This window comes from Bos taurus, chromosome 17, assembly GCF_002263795.3.
Source record: "Bos taurus isolate L1 Dominette 01449 registration number 42190680 breed Hereford chromosome 17, ARS-UCD2.0, whole genome shotgun sequence".
NCBI classification, from domain to species: Eukaryota; Metazoa; Chordata; class Mammalia; order Artiodactyla; family Bovidae; genus Bos; species Bos taurus.
Window position 1 is genome coordinate 71950787 of NC_037344.1, and position 16460 is coordinate 71967246.

At 63.4% G+C, this 16460-nt stretch overlaps 1 protein-coding gene across 4 annotated transcripts; it reads left to right on the forward strand.

Annotated features, from left to right (window-relative positions):
* Positions 1-546: 546 nt before the first annotated feature.
* On the forward strand, positions 547-16118 carry TOP3B (DNA topoisomerase III beta). 4 transcript variants are annotated; one of them, XM_059876105.1, is made up of 18 exons: positions 547-592; positions 3436-3681; positions 4565-4696; positions 5464-5570; positions 6340-6414; positions 7309-7505; positions 7640-7796; positions 8337-8450; positions 9685-9775; positions 10031-10185; positions 10283-10388; positions 10776-10922; positions 10996-11169; positions 12022-12150; positions 12604-12753; positions 13027-13127; positions 13537-13738; positions 14070-16118. In XM_059876105.1, exons 2-18 carry the CDS (start codon positions 3612-3614, stop codon positions 14546-14548), a joined length of 2586 nt encoding a protein of 861 aa, XP_059732088.1. In that variant the 5' UTR covers positions 547-592; positions 3436-3611; the 3' UTR covers positions 14549-16118.
* The last annotated feature ends 342 nt before the right edge of the window (positions 16119-16460 follow it).

A 16460-nucleotide genomic window follows, 5' to 3' on the forward strand; every position in this document is an offset into this window, starting at 1 on the left:
CAGCCTGCGCCAGGCAGTGAAGGGGAGCACCCCCTCCCCCAGCAACTGGAGAAGCCCCTGCACAGCAAAGACAGCACAACCAGAAATAAATAAAATTTAAACATTCTCCTTAAAGAAAGATATTAAAATAAAGCCACGGAAATGATTTTAAATCTCCTATAAAACCATTACTCTGACACAAAAGGTTATTTTTATTTTCCAATCTATTTTCCAGATAGGTTTTACATTAGCTCATCCACGCATTCCACAACGTTTATAGCATTCAAAGAAGCCTGCGATACACACATCGGTAGTTTTTAGTTTATTAACCGTAGATACGTCTTCATGCTTATCATCCAGTTTTCCTCTTTGTAGGTAATTGTCATTATTGCCTCCCCGCGGCGGGGGAAGAGTGAGATGGAAGGTTTTGGGGGGAACCCATGTGACCCCACGTGCTAGGGCCGACTGGTGGATCCGCCCCGGAACTCTCGAGCCTCGGAACCCACAAGTGCGGGCGTGAGGCGCCGGAGGGCAGAGGAGTGGAACACGCTGTCCGCGGACGGACCCGGAAGCACATGGCGGCGAGCCTCCAGGAGCGGGAGGCGGAACGCAGGTGAGCGGCGGGGCGCGGGTCCAGCCCCGCGGCTGGGCGTCGGTCCCGGGCCGGCTCGGCAGTCTCGGTGCCTCCTCCCGGGCGGGCGGGTTCGGGGAGTGTCCGGAGGGAGCGGACGCTGCGGCCGAGGCCCCTCTGCACCGAGAGGGGTCTGCGTCGCGGGTGGGGACTGAGGCGGCGTCGGGCGGGGTTGGGGTCCAGGCTCCGCCCCCGGCCCGGCCCGGCCTGGTCCCGTCCGGAGGGCACCTGGGGTGTTCGAGAGGGCGGGGGCGGCGAAAGGCACTTGGCTGAGCAGATTCACTGGAATCTTGAGCGCTGCTCTCTCCCGGCAGCCTCGTCTGGCTTCGCTGACGCTCAGAAGGGAACGTGAGGAGTCAGCCCAGCGTGGGCTTGGTGGTCAGCGAGCCGGGGGTCCTGAGAGCCTTGGCAAAGGTCTGACACTCGTCTCAGCTGTTCTGAACCTCAGTCTCAGTTCAGATCAGTTCAGTTCAGTCGCTCAGTCGTGTCCGACTTTGCGACCCTTGATGCCATCCAACCATCTCCTCCTTTGTCGTCCCCTTCTCCTCCTGCCTTCAGTCTTTGCCAGCATCAGGGTCTTTTCCAGTGAGTCAGCTCTTTGCATCAGGTGGCCAAAGTATTGGAGTTTCAGCTTCAACGTTAGTCCTTCCAGTGAACACTCAGGACTGATCCCCTTTAGGATGCACTGGTTGGATCTCCTTGCAGTCTAAGGGACTCTCAAGAGTCTTCTTCAACACCACAGTTCAAAAGCATCAATTCTTTGGTGGTCAGCTTTCTTTATAGTCCCAATTCTCACATCCATACATGACTACTGGAAAAACCATAGCCTTGATGAGACGGACCTTTGTTGGCAAAGTAACGTCTCTGCTTTTTATATGCTGTCTAGGTTAGTCATAACTTTCCTTCCAAGGAGTAAGCGTCTTTTAATTTCATGGCTGTAATCACCATCTGCAGTGATTTTGGAGCCCCCAAAAATAAAGTCAGCCAGTGTTTCCACTATTTCCCCGTCTATTTGCCATGAAGTGATGGGACCGGATGCCATGATCTTAGTTTTCTGAATAGCTTTAAGCCAACTTTTTCACTCTCCTCTTTCACTTTCATCAAGAGGCTCTTCAGTTCTTCACTTTCTGCCATAAAGGTGGTGGTATCTGCAGATCTGAGGTTATTGATATTTCTCCCAGCAATCTTGATTTCAGCTTGTGCTTCTTCCAGCCCGGCGTTTCTCCTGATGGACTCTGCATATAAGTTAAATAAGCAGGGTGACAATATACAGCCTTGACGTACTCCTTTTCCTATTTGGAACCAATCTGTTGTTCCATGTCCAGTTCAAACTGTTGCTTCCTGACCTGCATATAGGTTTCTCAAGAGGCAGGTCAGGTGGTCTAGTATTCCCATCTCATTCAGAATTTTGCGGTTTATTGTGAGCCACACAGTCAAAGGCTTTGGCATAGTCAATAAAGCAGAAGTAGATGTTTTTCTGGAACTCTCTTGCTTTCTCAGTGATCCAGTGGATGTTGGCAATTTGATCTCTGGTTCCTCTGCCTTTCCTAAAACCAGCTTGAACATCTGGAAGTTCACGGTTCACGTATTGCTGAAGCCTGGCTGGAGAATTTGAGCATGACTTCACTAGCGTGTGAGATGAGTGCAATTGTGCGGTAGTTTGAGCATGACTTTACCAGCGTGTGAGATGAGTGCAATTGTGCAGTAGTTTGAGCGTGACTTTACTCGCGTGTGAGATGAGTGCAATTGTGCGGTAGTTTGAGCGTGACTTTACTCGCGTGTGAGATGAGTGCAATTGTGCGGTAGTTTGAGCGTGACTTTACTCGCGTGTGAGATGAGTGCAATTGTGCGGTAGTTTGAGCGTGACTTTACTCGCGTGTGAGATGAGTGCAATTGTGTGGTAGTTTGAGCGTGACTTTACTCGCGTGTGATGAGTGCAATTGTGCGGTAGTTTGAGCGTGACTTTACTCGCGTGTGATGAGTGCAATTGTGCGGTAGTTTGAGCGTGACTTTACTCGCGTGTGAGATGAGCGCAACCTCAGTCTGCTCACAGTTTAAAGAATTCCAGTGAAGGTCTCGTAGTGACAGTGAAAGTGAAAAGTGAAAGTCGCTCTGTCGTGTCCGACTCTTTGAGACCCCCTGGACTAGACAGTCTATGGAATTCTCCAGGCCAGAATACTGGAGCGGGTAGCCTTTTCCTTCTCCAGGGGATCTTCCCAACCCAGGGATCGAGCCTAGGTCTCCCGCATTGTGGGCGGATTCTTTACCAGCTGAGCCACCCGGGAAGGCTGTGTAGAATTGCTCATTAAAGATTCAACGAAGTGGTGTTTACAGCCTTAGCACCGCCTACAGAGGAGGAGCTTAGAAAGGCTCCTTTCCTGACTGCCTAGATGTTTGAGTCAGTCACCAAGGTGGGAAATCCTCGGGGCTGTGTAGTTCCTGCTTTAGACCGCAGCGTTCCAGTTAACTGGCTCACGCCCGGCTTGCAGATGTGGGGCAGGGCAGGAGGGGAGGTCGGTCAGAGCCTGTTGGGAAGGGCCAGGTGAGCGCTGCTGGGGGCTGTATCCCCTGGCTAAGCCGCTCAGGGCACCCTGAAGCTCAGCCAAGGTGGAGATGCCACTCCTGGCCCCGGGGGTAAGAGACAGCTCCACTGGAGGGGGTCAGGCCCAAAGCCCCCCTCCGCCCGCCTCAGGCTTCCTAGAGCAAATTTGGGGTCAAAATCAGCCTGGGGTCGTGGGGCCACCTCAGCTTCTCTGACAGGAAACCCTCGCCGGCCGGTTCGGTTGCTCCGGGCGGTTGTCTGAGACGCCCTCAGGTCTCCCCAGGCTCCTCTTTCTCACCTCCGGTGTGTTCGACCGCTCAGAGTGGCAGGTTGTGCCGGAAGCCTCGCTGTGGTTCGCCTGTCTTTCATCTCAGGAGTTCGGGTGACGCTGCTCCCACGCGGTGTCTGAGCCGTTTCTCGAGAGCGGAGTGAGGCGGGGCGCTGGCAGCCCGAGGCAAGATGAAGACCGTGCTCATGGTGGCCGAGAAGCCGTCCTTGGCCCAGTCCATCGCCAGGATCCTCTCTCGAGGTGGGAGGGCCTCTCCAGCGTCCGACGGCTTTGGTCTGGGAGCGTGAGCCTTCCTGCCTCCCCGGTTGGGCCTGCCTTCTTGCGAAGCGGCCCCAGGCCCCTGGAGTCGAGTCTGTTCGGGAACAGCGGGCATGGATGGAGCCCTCAGCTCCTGAGTCACTTGGTCCGTGTGGGGTGCAGTTTCCTCCGCACTCAGTGTGAGCCGGGTCTCCCCCAGGCACGACTCGGGGCCTGCGGCACGCAGGCCGCTGCAGGAGCAACGAGCAGGCAGCGTGGCTGCTCTAACGGCAGAAGCCAGCCCTGCTGACTTGGGCAGGAAGCCCACTGGGAGGCCCCTGGCCCCAGCCTGGTCTGCCAAGGCCATGCCTGGGCGTCAGCACCACTGCCCCACGGACACCCAGCCACACGCACGCCCCTCATGCTACTCGAGAGCACCACGAGGCTGAGCTGTAGCCTCAGGGCACCGGGAAGCGATAACGCCTGCCCTCGCCCCAGCCTGGCCCTGGGCACTTGGGTGCTGCAGACCCAGAGATGGCAGGTGTCTGCCTTGACCTCCCGTTGGTCCAGCGGCTAAGGGAAGAGGAGACCCCGGAGCAGCAGGCCGAGAAGTTGTGGTCTGGAGGGGAGGGGAGACTCGGACGTGCCTGGTCCCCAGAGGCCGAGAGAGACCAGGGACCCTCCGTGGAGTCAGGAGGCCACCCTGGGGTCGACAGTCAGGGAGTGTCTGGGGCATTTCTGGGGAGGGTCTGAAAGAGGCAGGACTCAAATTCCAGAGTGAACACAGAAGTGTGGAGAACAGCCCTCGAGCGGTCTCCGAGCACTGTGGGGCGGCCCAGCCTCGGGGAAGCTGCGTCAGGCCTGGCCTGCCTGTGCCCCTCCGCAGGCAGCATGTCCTCGCGCAAAGGGCTGAACGGGACCTGCTCGGTGCACGAGTACAGCGGGGCCTTCGAGGGGCAGCCGGCCCGCTTCAAGATGACGTCCGTCTGCGGCCACGTGATGACGCTGGACTTCCTGGGTGAGTGCCGCCGCCACCCACGCCCATTCCACCGAGGAGCCCCGCCCCGCGCCGCCGCGGCCGGAGGAAGCCCGGGGTGGGCTCGGGGCAGAGAGGTTTGTCCAGAACCGGTGAGTCTGAGGCCAGCAGGCTGTGGGGGGCTGCCCTGCAGTCCCCGCCCCAGCAGTGGCCCTCGTGGAGGCGGTGGCCCGCATCTGAGCGGGAGCCTGGCCCGTGCGGGTGTTCTGGCACAGGCCGCCGCCTGCCAGGGGTGCCCATTGTCTTCGGTCACTTGGCGGTTGGCATCGGAAGTCCAGCGCCGGTGACCCGTGGGCTGGCTCCAGGGCCGCGGTTGCTGTGGGTCCGACTGGGACTCTGGGCCTCGCTGCTTGTCTAGTCCTCACTGTGGAGGGGCTGAGGACAGAGCCGTCGCCTGCCAGGATCGTCCAGGCCTCCTGCACCCCGAGCCTCAAGTAGAGAAGCGGGGGGCAGTGCACGGGACAAGGGGCCTGAGGACACTGAGGTCCCCCCGGGATCCGCTGAGCACTTGTCAGGGCCGGCCAAGCGCTGGGCGGGGAGAGGGTGCAGACAGTGGCCGGAGGAGGAGACGGGATGAGCGGCGTGACTCTTACCTGCGCGGTCAGCCCGCCAGGAGCGGCGCCCCCGCCGCCGGCCTGCCCAGAGCTGGCCAGCTCCTGAGCAAGGGAGGCCCTGCTCCGAGCCTCCCCATCCAGGCGTCGCGGGCCCTGTAGGTGTGACGTGTGACCTGATGTCCCGCTGTGCCGCAGGAAAGTACAACAAGTGGGATAAGGTGGACCCCGCCGAGCTGTTTAGCCAGGCCCCGACGGAGAAGAAGGAGGCCAACCCCAAGCTGAACATGGTGAAGTTCCTGCAGGTGCGTCTGCGGCTCCCGGGCCCCGCCTCCCGTCATGGCCCGGGCACCCCGGTCACCCAGCCCCCAGACCAGCCTCCTGCTTTTAAAATGGTTTGGTGGTGGCGGATTCTAAAGCAGAAGTAAACACAGGGACTTCCCTGGGAGTCCGGGGTTGAGAATCCGCCTGCCAGTGCGGGGGACGCGGGTTCGATCCCTGGTCCGGGAGGACCCCACGTGCTGCGGTATAACTGAGCCCAAGTGCCCTGAGTGCTGTGCCAGCGCTCCAGAGCCGGGGCTTCGTACCACGCCGTGACGAGACAGCGGCCCCCTCGCCACAACAAGAGAAAGCCACGCACAGCAGCGAGGCCCCAGTGCAGCCAGGAGCAAAAATAAAAAGAGGAAACTAAGAAATGAAGAATGATAAAAATAACTCAAAACCATGATAAAAGTTAGAAAAGACGAGTAAGGAGGAAGAAACAAATGTCTCTGTAATCTCACCATCTAAGACAACGGCCTTAATGTTTAGTCATTCCAGTTCAGTATTTTTTTTTTTTTGATTCAGTTTTGGGGATTAAGCTCTCATGGCGTTTATTGTGTTTTTTGGTCTAAAAACTAGCAGTTCTGAACTACACTCTTTGCTGAGAGGCCAAGCCGGCCAGTGACTCCACTTGGTGACTACTGCCCTGGGCTCCAGGCCTCTTGAGGGCAGTCTGGGGGGCTTGGGGCTGCACACTCTGTGCCAGGCAGCGACGGGTGGGCCGGGCAGTGCACACCCCGTGTCTCTGTACAGGTGGAGGGCAGGGGCTGCGACTGCATCGTGCTGTGGCTGGACTGCGACAAGGAGGGCGAGAACATCTGCTTCGAGGTGAGGGGCTGGGGCCCGCGCAGCCGGCCGGCCTGCACCCCGCGGGCTGCCGCGATGGGGGCCAGGGCCCCAGCTCTGGAGATCCCGTGGATGCTGATGGTACAGGGGCTCTGCCTGGGGCAGGAGCGTCCCATCGCCAGCGGGCAGCTTGTGAGGAAGTGCTGGGGCAGGATTTCCCTGGCGGAGGGCTGCCCGGAGCGGAGCGTGGGTTCTGAGCGTCGGGCCCGGGCCCGTGCCGGGACTTCTGCCTTGGCGGCTGAGTGCCCTGTCATACCCCTTCGCCCCTCTCCCCACCCCTGCCAGCTCTGTGCTCCACCATGATGCCTGCCCCACGTCTGCCACCCCCAGGGCGGGTGCCACTCCCAGGCCTCCCTCTGCAGGAGCCCCTCGGGCTGTGACCCCGCTGGTGCTCGGGGCCCTCTCCTGGCCCTGCCCCTGCGCCTCCCCTGGGCCCTCCGTGTGGGGTGGACACTGTCGTCCCCTGTGAGGAAGCTGCGTGGCCCGCAGACTCTGAGCAAGTCTGGGCTCCGGGACCCTAGGCCCGCCGGGCTGTGACCTGGAGCTGCTGCTGCTACCCGCCTGCTGCCTTGCTTTCTCTCCCGTCTCTCTTTCCTCCTATTGCTGGAGGGTCTCCCAGATGCCGCCCCCCTCCCCATGCTCCCCTTGAGAAGGTGGGCATAGCGGCCGGGATCTCTTGTGTCCTGGGCAGTAGCACCTCCTGATGGAGGGTGGAAGCCGCTGTGAGGAGAGGGTGTGAGCACGGAGGGCAAGGGAGCGCGGTGGCCGGAGGCCTGCGGACACCAAGGCTGCAGAAGGCAGGGAGGTGGCCGGCCGGTGGGAGCGTGTGGGGCGGGTGCCTGGGCTAGCCGTGGGCGTCACCGCCGGGCCCCCCAGGTGCTGGACGCGGTGCTGCCCGTCATGAACCAGGCCCGCAGCGGCGAGCAGACAGTGTTCCGGGCGCGCTTCAGCTCCATCACGGACACAGACATCTGCGCTGCCATGGCCCGCCTGGGTGAGCCCGACCACAACGAGGCGCTCTCGGTGGACGCGCGGCAGGAGCTGGACCTCCGCATCGGCTGCGCCTTCACGAGGTGCCCCCTGCCCCCCCCAGGCCCGACCAGAGACGGGAGACCGTCCGCCGTCTCAGTCCCTGAGACAGTTGTCTTGCCGAAGCGCGAGTGGGTGCCTGACCAAAGTGTCCTCGTTTCCCTGACCCCCTTCACAGGTTCCAGACTAAATACTTCCAGGGGAAATACGGCAACCTGGACAGCTCGCTCATCTCCTTCGGGCCGTGCCAGACGCCCACGCTGGGGTTCTGCGTGGAGAGGCATGACAAGATCCAGTCCTTCAAGCCAGAGACCTACTGGGTGCTACAGGCCAAGGTCCGCGGCCTTTTCCCGTTCACACTGGGACTTGCTGGGCTTGGGTGTAGCATCTGAGCACCTCCACTGTCATCGTGGTCCCCAGGCCCAGGGCACGGATGTGGGCCGCTGTCGCGCCGTGGGCCCAGGAGAGGGCTGTCTAACACAGGGTCAGGTCGCGGCTGGGGCAGTCGGGTCCAGGGACTGGACTGAGGGCCATGGGTCACTGGCCTTCCAGCTCCTAAAAAGCCTTGGAACACGTTTTCCTAGTAAAATAGACGGAAGGTTCTCGTAAGGTCTGAGTATGACATGGGGCTGCTGCAGTCCACGCGGGCCTGGGGTCCCCTGAGGGGGTGGGGCTGCGACGCCCCTGTGGACGTCAGCCTTGGCGCTGGGCTCCTGTCCTGAGACTGCCTCCCTCGTCTCAGCAGGAGGCTTCTGCCAGAGCAGCCTGTGCTCAGGGAGGGGCTGGGCTGCGCCCCTGCACAGCTCTGGCCATGAGCCCTTCCAGCCAGGCCGGGTGGGGACCGCCCCTGCCTCTGCTCCTGCCCCCTCCTGCAGGTGGATGTTGATAAGGACCGCTCCCTCCTCCTGGACTGGGACCGTGTGCGCGTGTTCGACCGGGAGATCGCACAGATGTTCCTGAACATGACCAAGCTCGAGAAGGAGGCCCAGGTGGGCTGCTGGGAGCCACGGAGGCCTCTGCTGACCAGGGCGCAGGGTTCCCTCTGTCTCTCTGGAACACAGACACCTTTTAGAGAGAAGGCTGGTTGCTCCCACGCACGCCCCCCACCACGGTCCTGCCCTGGCCCCCCAGGCCGTGGCCGCCACACAGCTGCTTGGCCTGACCCGTGAACGTGCCCTGCGGGCGCCCGCTTGCTCAGGGGCTTCCACCCCGATGTCTGCCCTCGGTGGCATATCCAGCCAGAGGCCTCTGTGCCCGTCTAGAGCCCGCCCAGGGCCCACAGCCAGCGCGGCCGCTCTGGGCCTCGGCTCTCCTGGCCTCACCTGCCACGCTTCTCACTCGGGTCTCAGGAGTTGCAAGTATGGCCGCGTGGCTGGTAGGAAGAGGTTGATGCCATGTGGCAGGGGGCTGGCCACGCGGGACTGGCAGGTCCGAGGCCGTGGTGGCTCGTGCCTGCAGTCATGCCTTCCTGGGTCCTTCTTGCCCAGTGCAGTCGACTCAGGCACCGGAGCTGCTTCTAAAGCTGCCCTGCACTTCTGCCTGTGATGGCCACCACGTCTGGGCCTCCCCATTGTGATCGCAGCCTCCACTGCTGCGTCTGTCTGTCCAGAGCTCGGGGTCTGGCCCTCGCTAGGTTCACACGGGGTTGGCAGGGGTGAGCGTGGCGGCTGAGAAGCCTGGATCACTTCTGCCGTAGGCAGGACGGTCATCTCTTCAACAGCCGTTCAGCCCAGAGGCTGAGCTGATTGCTCACCTTGCTTTTCCGCAAGTGGGAGCTGTTCACTGAAGTTCCTCCTGGTGACCCACAGTTAAAAGTTACGAGATTTCATAGAAAAAGTTCCGACTTTGCTTTTCCTGACCAAGCAGAAGGTGTAGCTACACTTGTGGGCACCATGAGGAGCAGCAGCTGCCCCTGCGATGGGCCCTCACCCCAGGACCCCCGCCTTCCCCACAGACGGAGATGCTGGCTCCCGTCGGGCCGCCAACGTGCAGCCCCTTCTCCTGACTCCTCTCCTCCTCCAGGGTTTCTCTCCTGAAAGATAGTCTCTAGAATTCCTGTTTGTTTTCCTTTCTTGGGCCTGAACAACCGTTCATTCGAGTCGCGAGGCCGCTGTAAAGGGAGTTAGAGAAGCCCAGAGGACGAATGAGAGTCACACCCTCAGCGACTCCTTTTGCACCTGCCCCGGCACTTGCCCGCCCTGCCCTGACCCCGCCCGTCCCCAGGTGGAGGCCACAAGCAGGAAGGAGAAGGCCAAGCAGCGGCCGCTGGCCCTGAACACCGTGGAGATGCTGCGTGTGGCCAGCTCAGCCCTGGGTGAGTGCGGGTACTACTCCTCTCTCAGGGTCTCATGACTTGGAAGCACAGGCTGCCTGGCGGGTAGGAAGGGATGGTTGCCAGCAGGCAAGGGGCCGGCCGTGTTTCGAGGGCCATGCTGGTCATCTGCGCCCTCCCTGCTGGGGAAGCTCAGCCTTGGGCTGGGCCTGCGGACGAGGGCAGCAGCCTCCCAGGAGCCTGAGAGTCTAGCCTGGGGCACCCGGTGTCTGGGCGCTGAGCCTGCGTCTCTGACAGGAATGGGCCCGCAGCACGCCATGCAGACCGCCGAGCGGCTCTACACGCAGGGCTACATCAGCTACCCGCGCACCGAGACCACCCACTACCCCGAGAGCTTCGACCTGAAGGGGCCTCTGCGGCAGCAGGCCAACCACCCCTACTGGGCTGACACGGTGAGCCATGCTAGGCCAGGGCGGGCAGCCGTGCTCCCTGCAAGGGCTGGGGGCCATGCTGGGCTGACACCCTGCTCCATCCCGGCTGCCCCCACAGGTGAAGCGGCTCTTAGCAGAAGGTATCAACCGCCCACGGAAAGGCCATGATGCTGGCGACCATCCCCCCATCACCCCCATGAAGTCTGCCACGGAGGCCGAGTTAGGTATAGGGGGCACCCCCAGGTGGTCACACCCCCTGGCACACACGCACGCACACGTGCATCGAGCTTCACAAGAGAGCAGGGTGAGGCGCGCTGGTGACCCGATCTCTGCAGGGTCAGGCCCCATGGCAGCGTGGGGCCATCTGAAAGCTGTGCTCCATCGCCGGGCCGTGACAGGAGTGCGGTGGTGGTGGGGGTGTGACGGGGGCAGGCGCTGCCTCGGGAGGCCCTGGGGCAGAAGGCCAGGCGGGGCAGGGCGGCGGGCTCCACCGCGGGGAGGCCTGGAGTCCCCCACCTCCAGGGGCTGGGCGCAGGGGCCCCAGTGCCGTAGCGGGAGCACGGGGCTGCCTGGAGCTGGAGCCTGGCGCTGAGCGGCCGCACCCGTGGCAGGGGGCGAGGCTTGGCGGCTGTACGAATACATCACCCGGCACTTCATCGCCACCGTCAGCCACGACTGCAGGTACCTGCAGAGCAGCGTCTCCTTCCGGATCGGGCCCGAGCGCTTCACCTGCACGGGCAAGGCCGTCATCTCCCCAGGTAGGGGCGGCGGGGGGGCGGCTCCCCCTCCGCAGATACGTGGTGAGTGTCCTGAGGGCCGGTGTCTCTGCAGGCTTCACGGAGATCATGCCCTGGCAGAGCGTGCCCCTGGAGGAGAGCCTGCCCACCTGCCAGAAGGGCGACACCCTGGCCGTGGCCGAGGTCAAGCTGCTGGAGAAGCAGACGAGCCCGCCGGACTACCTGACCGAGGCTGAGCTCATCACCCTCATGGAGAAGCACGGCATCGGTGGGTCCCGCCTGGGGCCCCCACCCCGCCTGGGGCCCACTGTGGCCCGCCGAGCGGGGCAGGGCAGGGCAGCTGGGGGACCCTGGCTGAGGCCTCCACCTCCGGACCTGGCCTTGGGGCTAGAGATGTGTCCTTGGCGCTACCTCCATCTCCAGGGCTGAGCGTTGGCCAAGGGAGCCACTGACTCACCCGCAGGGAGGACATAAAGCTCAGGTCAAGTCCATGGACAACAGGAAGGCCAAGGCCCCACAGCACTTTCCCTGGGGCTGGAAGCTCCACGTGGGGGCGGCATCCTCAGGAGCTTGTGTGGCCACTGCTGCATGGGTGAGGGGTCTCGCCCAGACCCCAGGCCCAGGGCTGTGACTCGAGTCCTCACACCCCTGGAGCCAGCCCCGTGCCCCAGGAGGGGCCCTGCCTTTCCCTGAGGCTTGGCTCTGGTGAACCAGGCCCCTAGAGGCTGATAGGCTCTGGACGGTTGTGGGACAGCCAGGCCATTCCGCAGTTACACGTGTCCTTGGGGCCGATCAGGAGGGGCCCCGAGGCCACGTAGCTGGCGGGTCTGCCAGGTGCTGGAGACCCACTTGGCAGCGGAGCTCTGTGTGCGTGGGTCAGGGCCCTGTTTCTGGAACTGTTCGTGTGCTGCGGGGCGGGGTGGGGAGAGGCTCGGGAGGTCACATTCATCAGACGCGAGGGGCGGACGGCCGAGCTCCTTCACCTCTGAGCCACCCGGAGCCTCCGCGTCGGGTCCGCGGGACAGTCCGGGGCAGGCCTGCGAGCCGCTCTGGGGCGCGGGGCTGAGAAGCCGGCTTCGCAGCGCGGGCAGAGGGAGAGCCGAGTCCATGCTGTGCCCAGGGACGGACGCCAGCATCCCCGTGCACATCAACAACATCTGCCAGCGCAACTACGTGATCGTGGAGAGCGGGCGCCGGCTCAAGCCCACCAACCTGGGCATCGTCCTGGTGCATGGCTACTACAAGATCGGTGAGCCCCGCCCCCGCCCCCACCTCAGGCCACGCCCAGGGCCCCGCACCCGGCCACGCCTCCCACCCCGAGTCTGCCCCCAATCATGCCTCCCACTGCAGGCCACGCCCCCACTGCAGGGCCCACCCCGGCCATGCCTTCCATCCCAGGGCCTGCCCCGGCTGGGCTGATGGTCTCCTGGAAGTGCTGGGGTCTGAGAGCGGGGGCCTGGATTCCTGCAGACTGGCTCCTGGCCGGCCCTGGGGTCCTTAGTGCTGGACCGTGTATCTGCCCTGAGAGGTCCCCAGGGGCCGTGGGAGACAGCAGGGAGCTCAGCCCGACAGTCCGTCCGGTGACAGCACCCTGTGACTGGGTGCCCTGGTCCCCCTCGCAGGGCTCCTGGGGAGATCACAGGTGGGAGCCCTACTCCTGCGCGCGGTGCGAGGTGCTCACAGCGCCCCCGCCCGCCCGCAGATGCCGAGCTGGTGCTGCCCACCATCCGCAGCGCCGTGGAGAAGCAGCTGAACCTGATCGCACAGGGCAGAGCCGACTTCCGCCAAGTCCTGGGCCACACCCTGGACGTCTTCAAGAGGAAGTTCCACTACTTCGTGGACTCCATCGCGGGTGAGCGTGCCCCTTCCCTGCCCCTCAGCCGAGGGACCCGCCTCAGGGCTGTCATCCCCCTCGGGGAGACCCGCTCCCAGGCCCTGGCTCCAGGGGGCTGTCGGGACCCCAAGGCGAGCGTGGTGACAGCCCTCGGTGCACACGGCTCGTCTCACAAACGGGGCTGCCCTCGCCGTGCCGTCACCTACCGCCAGGGGCTGCCTGCCCAGTAAGCCAGCTGTGGGGAGGTGGCGGCCGGGGCTGGGCTGTGACTCCTGCCCCGCTGGCTTGCAGGCATGGATGAACTGATGGAGGTGTCCTTCTCGCCCCTGGCGGCCACGGGCAAGCCCCTCTCCCGCTGCGGGAAGTGCCACCGGTTCATGAAGTACATCCAGGTAGGAGGGCGCGTGTGCACGCCAGGCAGTCTCGCCTCCCCGCGGCCTCGCTCCAGCAGCCTTCACGTGGAGTGACTGCGAGGCCCGGGCAGCTTCTCCAGCAGACACCCAGCGCTGCCCTCAGATCCAGCAGGGCGTGAGCCGTGGGGTCCCTGAACCATGTGCCGCCCACGCTCTCCTGACCTCGCGTTCTTCGCTGTTAAGGGAACGCACGCACACTGGGGTCTGAGCAGCGCCTTTGTGCGCGTGCAGCAGTGAGCACCCTGAGACTTGGTCATAGGGATCCTGAGAGGTCCTGGCAGCACTACACACTGCCCACCACCCGCGAGTGTCCTGGGGAGACAGAGGGTGGGCGGGCGGGTCAGGAGGCCCCAGCAACCCCGTGACCCCTGCCCCCGACCCTGCGCAGGCCAAGCCGAGCCGCCTGCACTGCTCGCACTGCGACGAGACCTACACGCTGCCCCAGAACGGCACCATCAAGCTCTACAAGGAGCTGCGGTGCCCGCTGGACGACTTCGAGCTGGTCCTGTGGTCGTCGGGCTCCAGGGGCAAGAGCTACCCGCTGTGCCCCTACTGCTCCAACCACCCGCCCTTCCGGGACATGAAGAAGGGTGAGCCCGGCCCGCCCGCGCCACCCTGGACTCCGGCAGGGGCCCCCCCACCCGCAAGGGGGAACCCCTAGTCCCCACCCTTCTCAGGGAGACCTGTCCCTGCCTCCAGCGGCTTCCAGGGTGGCCAGTGGCCCCACCTGGGCCCCAGGAAGCGAGATAAAGGAGGGTGGACCCGACCGGGGGCTGCCTGGGGTGGGGGGATGGGGGCGGGGGAGACGTGAGGGTCGAGGAAGCCCTAGAGAAGCAGAGCCCAGGGCGCGTGCGCGGGGTGAGAGGAGGGGCTCCGCAGGGGTGGGGCCGGTGTGTGTGCCTCACGCGGCCCTCCCCACAGGCACGGGCTGCAACGAGTGCACGCACCCCAGCTGCCAGCACTCGCTCAGCATGCTGGGCATCGGCCAGTGCGTGGAGTGCGAGAGCGGCGTGCTGGTGCTCGACCCCACCTCCGGCCCCAAGTGGCGCGTGGCCTGCAACAGGTGCAACGTGGTGGCCCGCTGCTTCGAGAACGCCCACCGCGTGCGCGTGTCCGCCGAGACGTGCGCCGCCTGCGAGGCAGCCCTGCTGGACGTGGACTTCAACAAGGCCAAGTCCCCGCTGCCGGGCGACGGCACGCAGCACACGGGCTGCGTCTTCTGCGACCCGGTCTTCCAGGAGCTGGTGGAGCTGAAGCACGCAGCCTCCTGCCACCCCATGCACCGCGGGCCTGGGCGGAGGCAGGGCCGGGGCCGGGGCCGGGGCCGGAGGCCGGCGGGGAAGCCGGGTCCGCGCCGGCCCAAGGACAAGATGTCAGCTCTGGCCGCCTACTTCGTGTGATGGCCAGCAGGCTCCGTGCCGCGGCCTCCGGGCCCCGGGGATCATTAAACGCGGTGTCTTCTGCAGAGCCAGCGGCTCCTCACAATCGCCTGCTGTCGGAGGGCTGTGCCCATCTCCTCGCCTCTCCCCTGTCCCGCACATGCCCCTGAGTGCCCACCCCCTGAGTCCTGCAGGGGGGCCACTGCGCACAGAACCAGGAGCAGACCCAGTCCAGGGCACCCGCCACGCTGCACGCGTGTGAGATGGGGCACGGTGTGTACATGTCAGGGTGCCTGGGCGCCGGGGAAGCAAGATGCTTCTGCTGCCCGCGCCCAGCTGTCCTAGGCTAGGGGGACGCCTCCCTGGGTGTTGGCCCTCACTCCACCCACTGCCCACTGCGTGGGTCTGCGTGTGGGGGCCCGCATGTGACCCTGGCACCCCCAGGCCTGTTCCCCTTCCAGTTCTCAAACAGGTGTCCCCTCAGGCAGAGGTGGGCGGCAGCAGACGGCAGGGTCAGGGGCCACACCACCTGCAGGACACAGGGCACCTGCCCGCTTCCCGTGCCCACTCCACCTGAGGGCGCCCCCTCAGCCCACCACAGCTCACCTTGGGACTTTGCCCCCTGCCAGGCCTCCGCCTGAGGGGCCCCCGTGAAACGCCTCCGCAAGCCTGCACGCGGGGCAGGTTGGAGCTGTGGTGCCCAGACACGGACCGCTACCTGGGTCGTAGGTTCGCCCGGGAGGCTGGAACTCCGGCAGGGTGGGCCAGGCCACGTGGGAGGCTCCTTTCCCAAGGGTAGAGCCGGGGCTGGAGCTGAGGTGGGCGGGAACTGGGCGGGAGGAGCTGACACTAGCCACAGGGCTGGTCAGCTCCTGGGCGTGGGGTTGGCCCGGTGCCCACTGGAGGAGGCACACTCCCAGCCAGGCGGCATGCCTTCCCCGCCACCTCCTGGTGCTGGCCTCGGGGCATCAGTGCTCTGAGGGGTCTCGTGGGGGCCCGCCCGGGAGGGCCCGTGGGATGTCAGCTGTCCCAAGAGCCCCTCACCCACACAGCGGTCCTCAAACTTCAGTTCACACTTGTTCTGGGTACACTTTGGGAAACACTGAGGCAGGGTCTCACAACAGCCCTGGAAGGTAGGTTGGCACCTATTGATCCCCTTTTTCCTGATATGGAAACTGGATATGGGACAGCTAAGGAACAACTTGAAGGTCACAGGTCATAAGCACTTAACCACAGGCCTTGCTGGGGTCACCATGCTGACCTGCAGGCGGGGTCGGGCTGCAGGATCTAGGAAGGCCTGAGGAGAAGGGCCCCACCCTGCCTTCTCTGCCCAGATGCCCACTGCCTTCTAGATCCACCCCCTACCCAGTCTCTGTCCTTCCAAACCGACCAACTCTTAGTTCTCCAGACTCCTGTTAGTGAATCTTAGTTCCTGGGCCAGACACAGGCCGTGTGCCCACCTGGAGGTCAGGTGGGCAGGGCCCCAGTGGGGCTTTGGAGGGCTCTTCCAAAAAAGTTTATATTATGCTTTACGACTGCATTGATATAAAGATGAACATATTATATATTAAAACATTTTCTTTGACCTAAATGTTGTTTATCTTTCGGTGTTAAAATACTTCCAGGGAATTCCATGGCGGTCCAGTGGTTAGGACTCCCCACTTCCATGGCTGGGGACATGGTGGATCCCTGGTGGGGGAAGTAGTATCCCACAAGCTGTGTGGCATGGCCCCCAGTTTTTTCCCTTGGCTTCTAGGGTGGCAGAGAAGCGCCCCCCCGAAGATGTCCGGGTCCTGGGCCCTGGAACTGTTTTGCTCTTAGATGACGTGGTGAAGAGGAATCAGAGCTGCAAGCTGAACGAGGGCTGCTCACTGACTTTAGAACAGATTACCCTGGGCCATCTGGGTGGCCCAAAGTCATCACGAGGGTCTTC

Coding starts and splice junctions, on each gene's coding strand:
- TOP3B (XM_024977372.2), top strand. CDS start 3,612: ATGAAGACCGTGCTCATGGTGGCCGAGAAGCCGTCCTTGGCCCAGTCC. Junction 4,697..5,463: donor GATGACGCTGGACTTCCTGG/GTGAGTGCCGCC, acceptor GCTGTGCCGCAG/GAAAGTACAACAAGTGGGAT. Junction 7,797..8,336: donor ACTGGGTGCTACAGGCCAAG/GTCCGCGGCCTT, acceptor CCCCTCCTGCAG/GTGGATGTTGATAAGGACCG.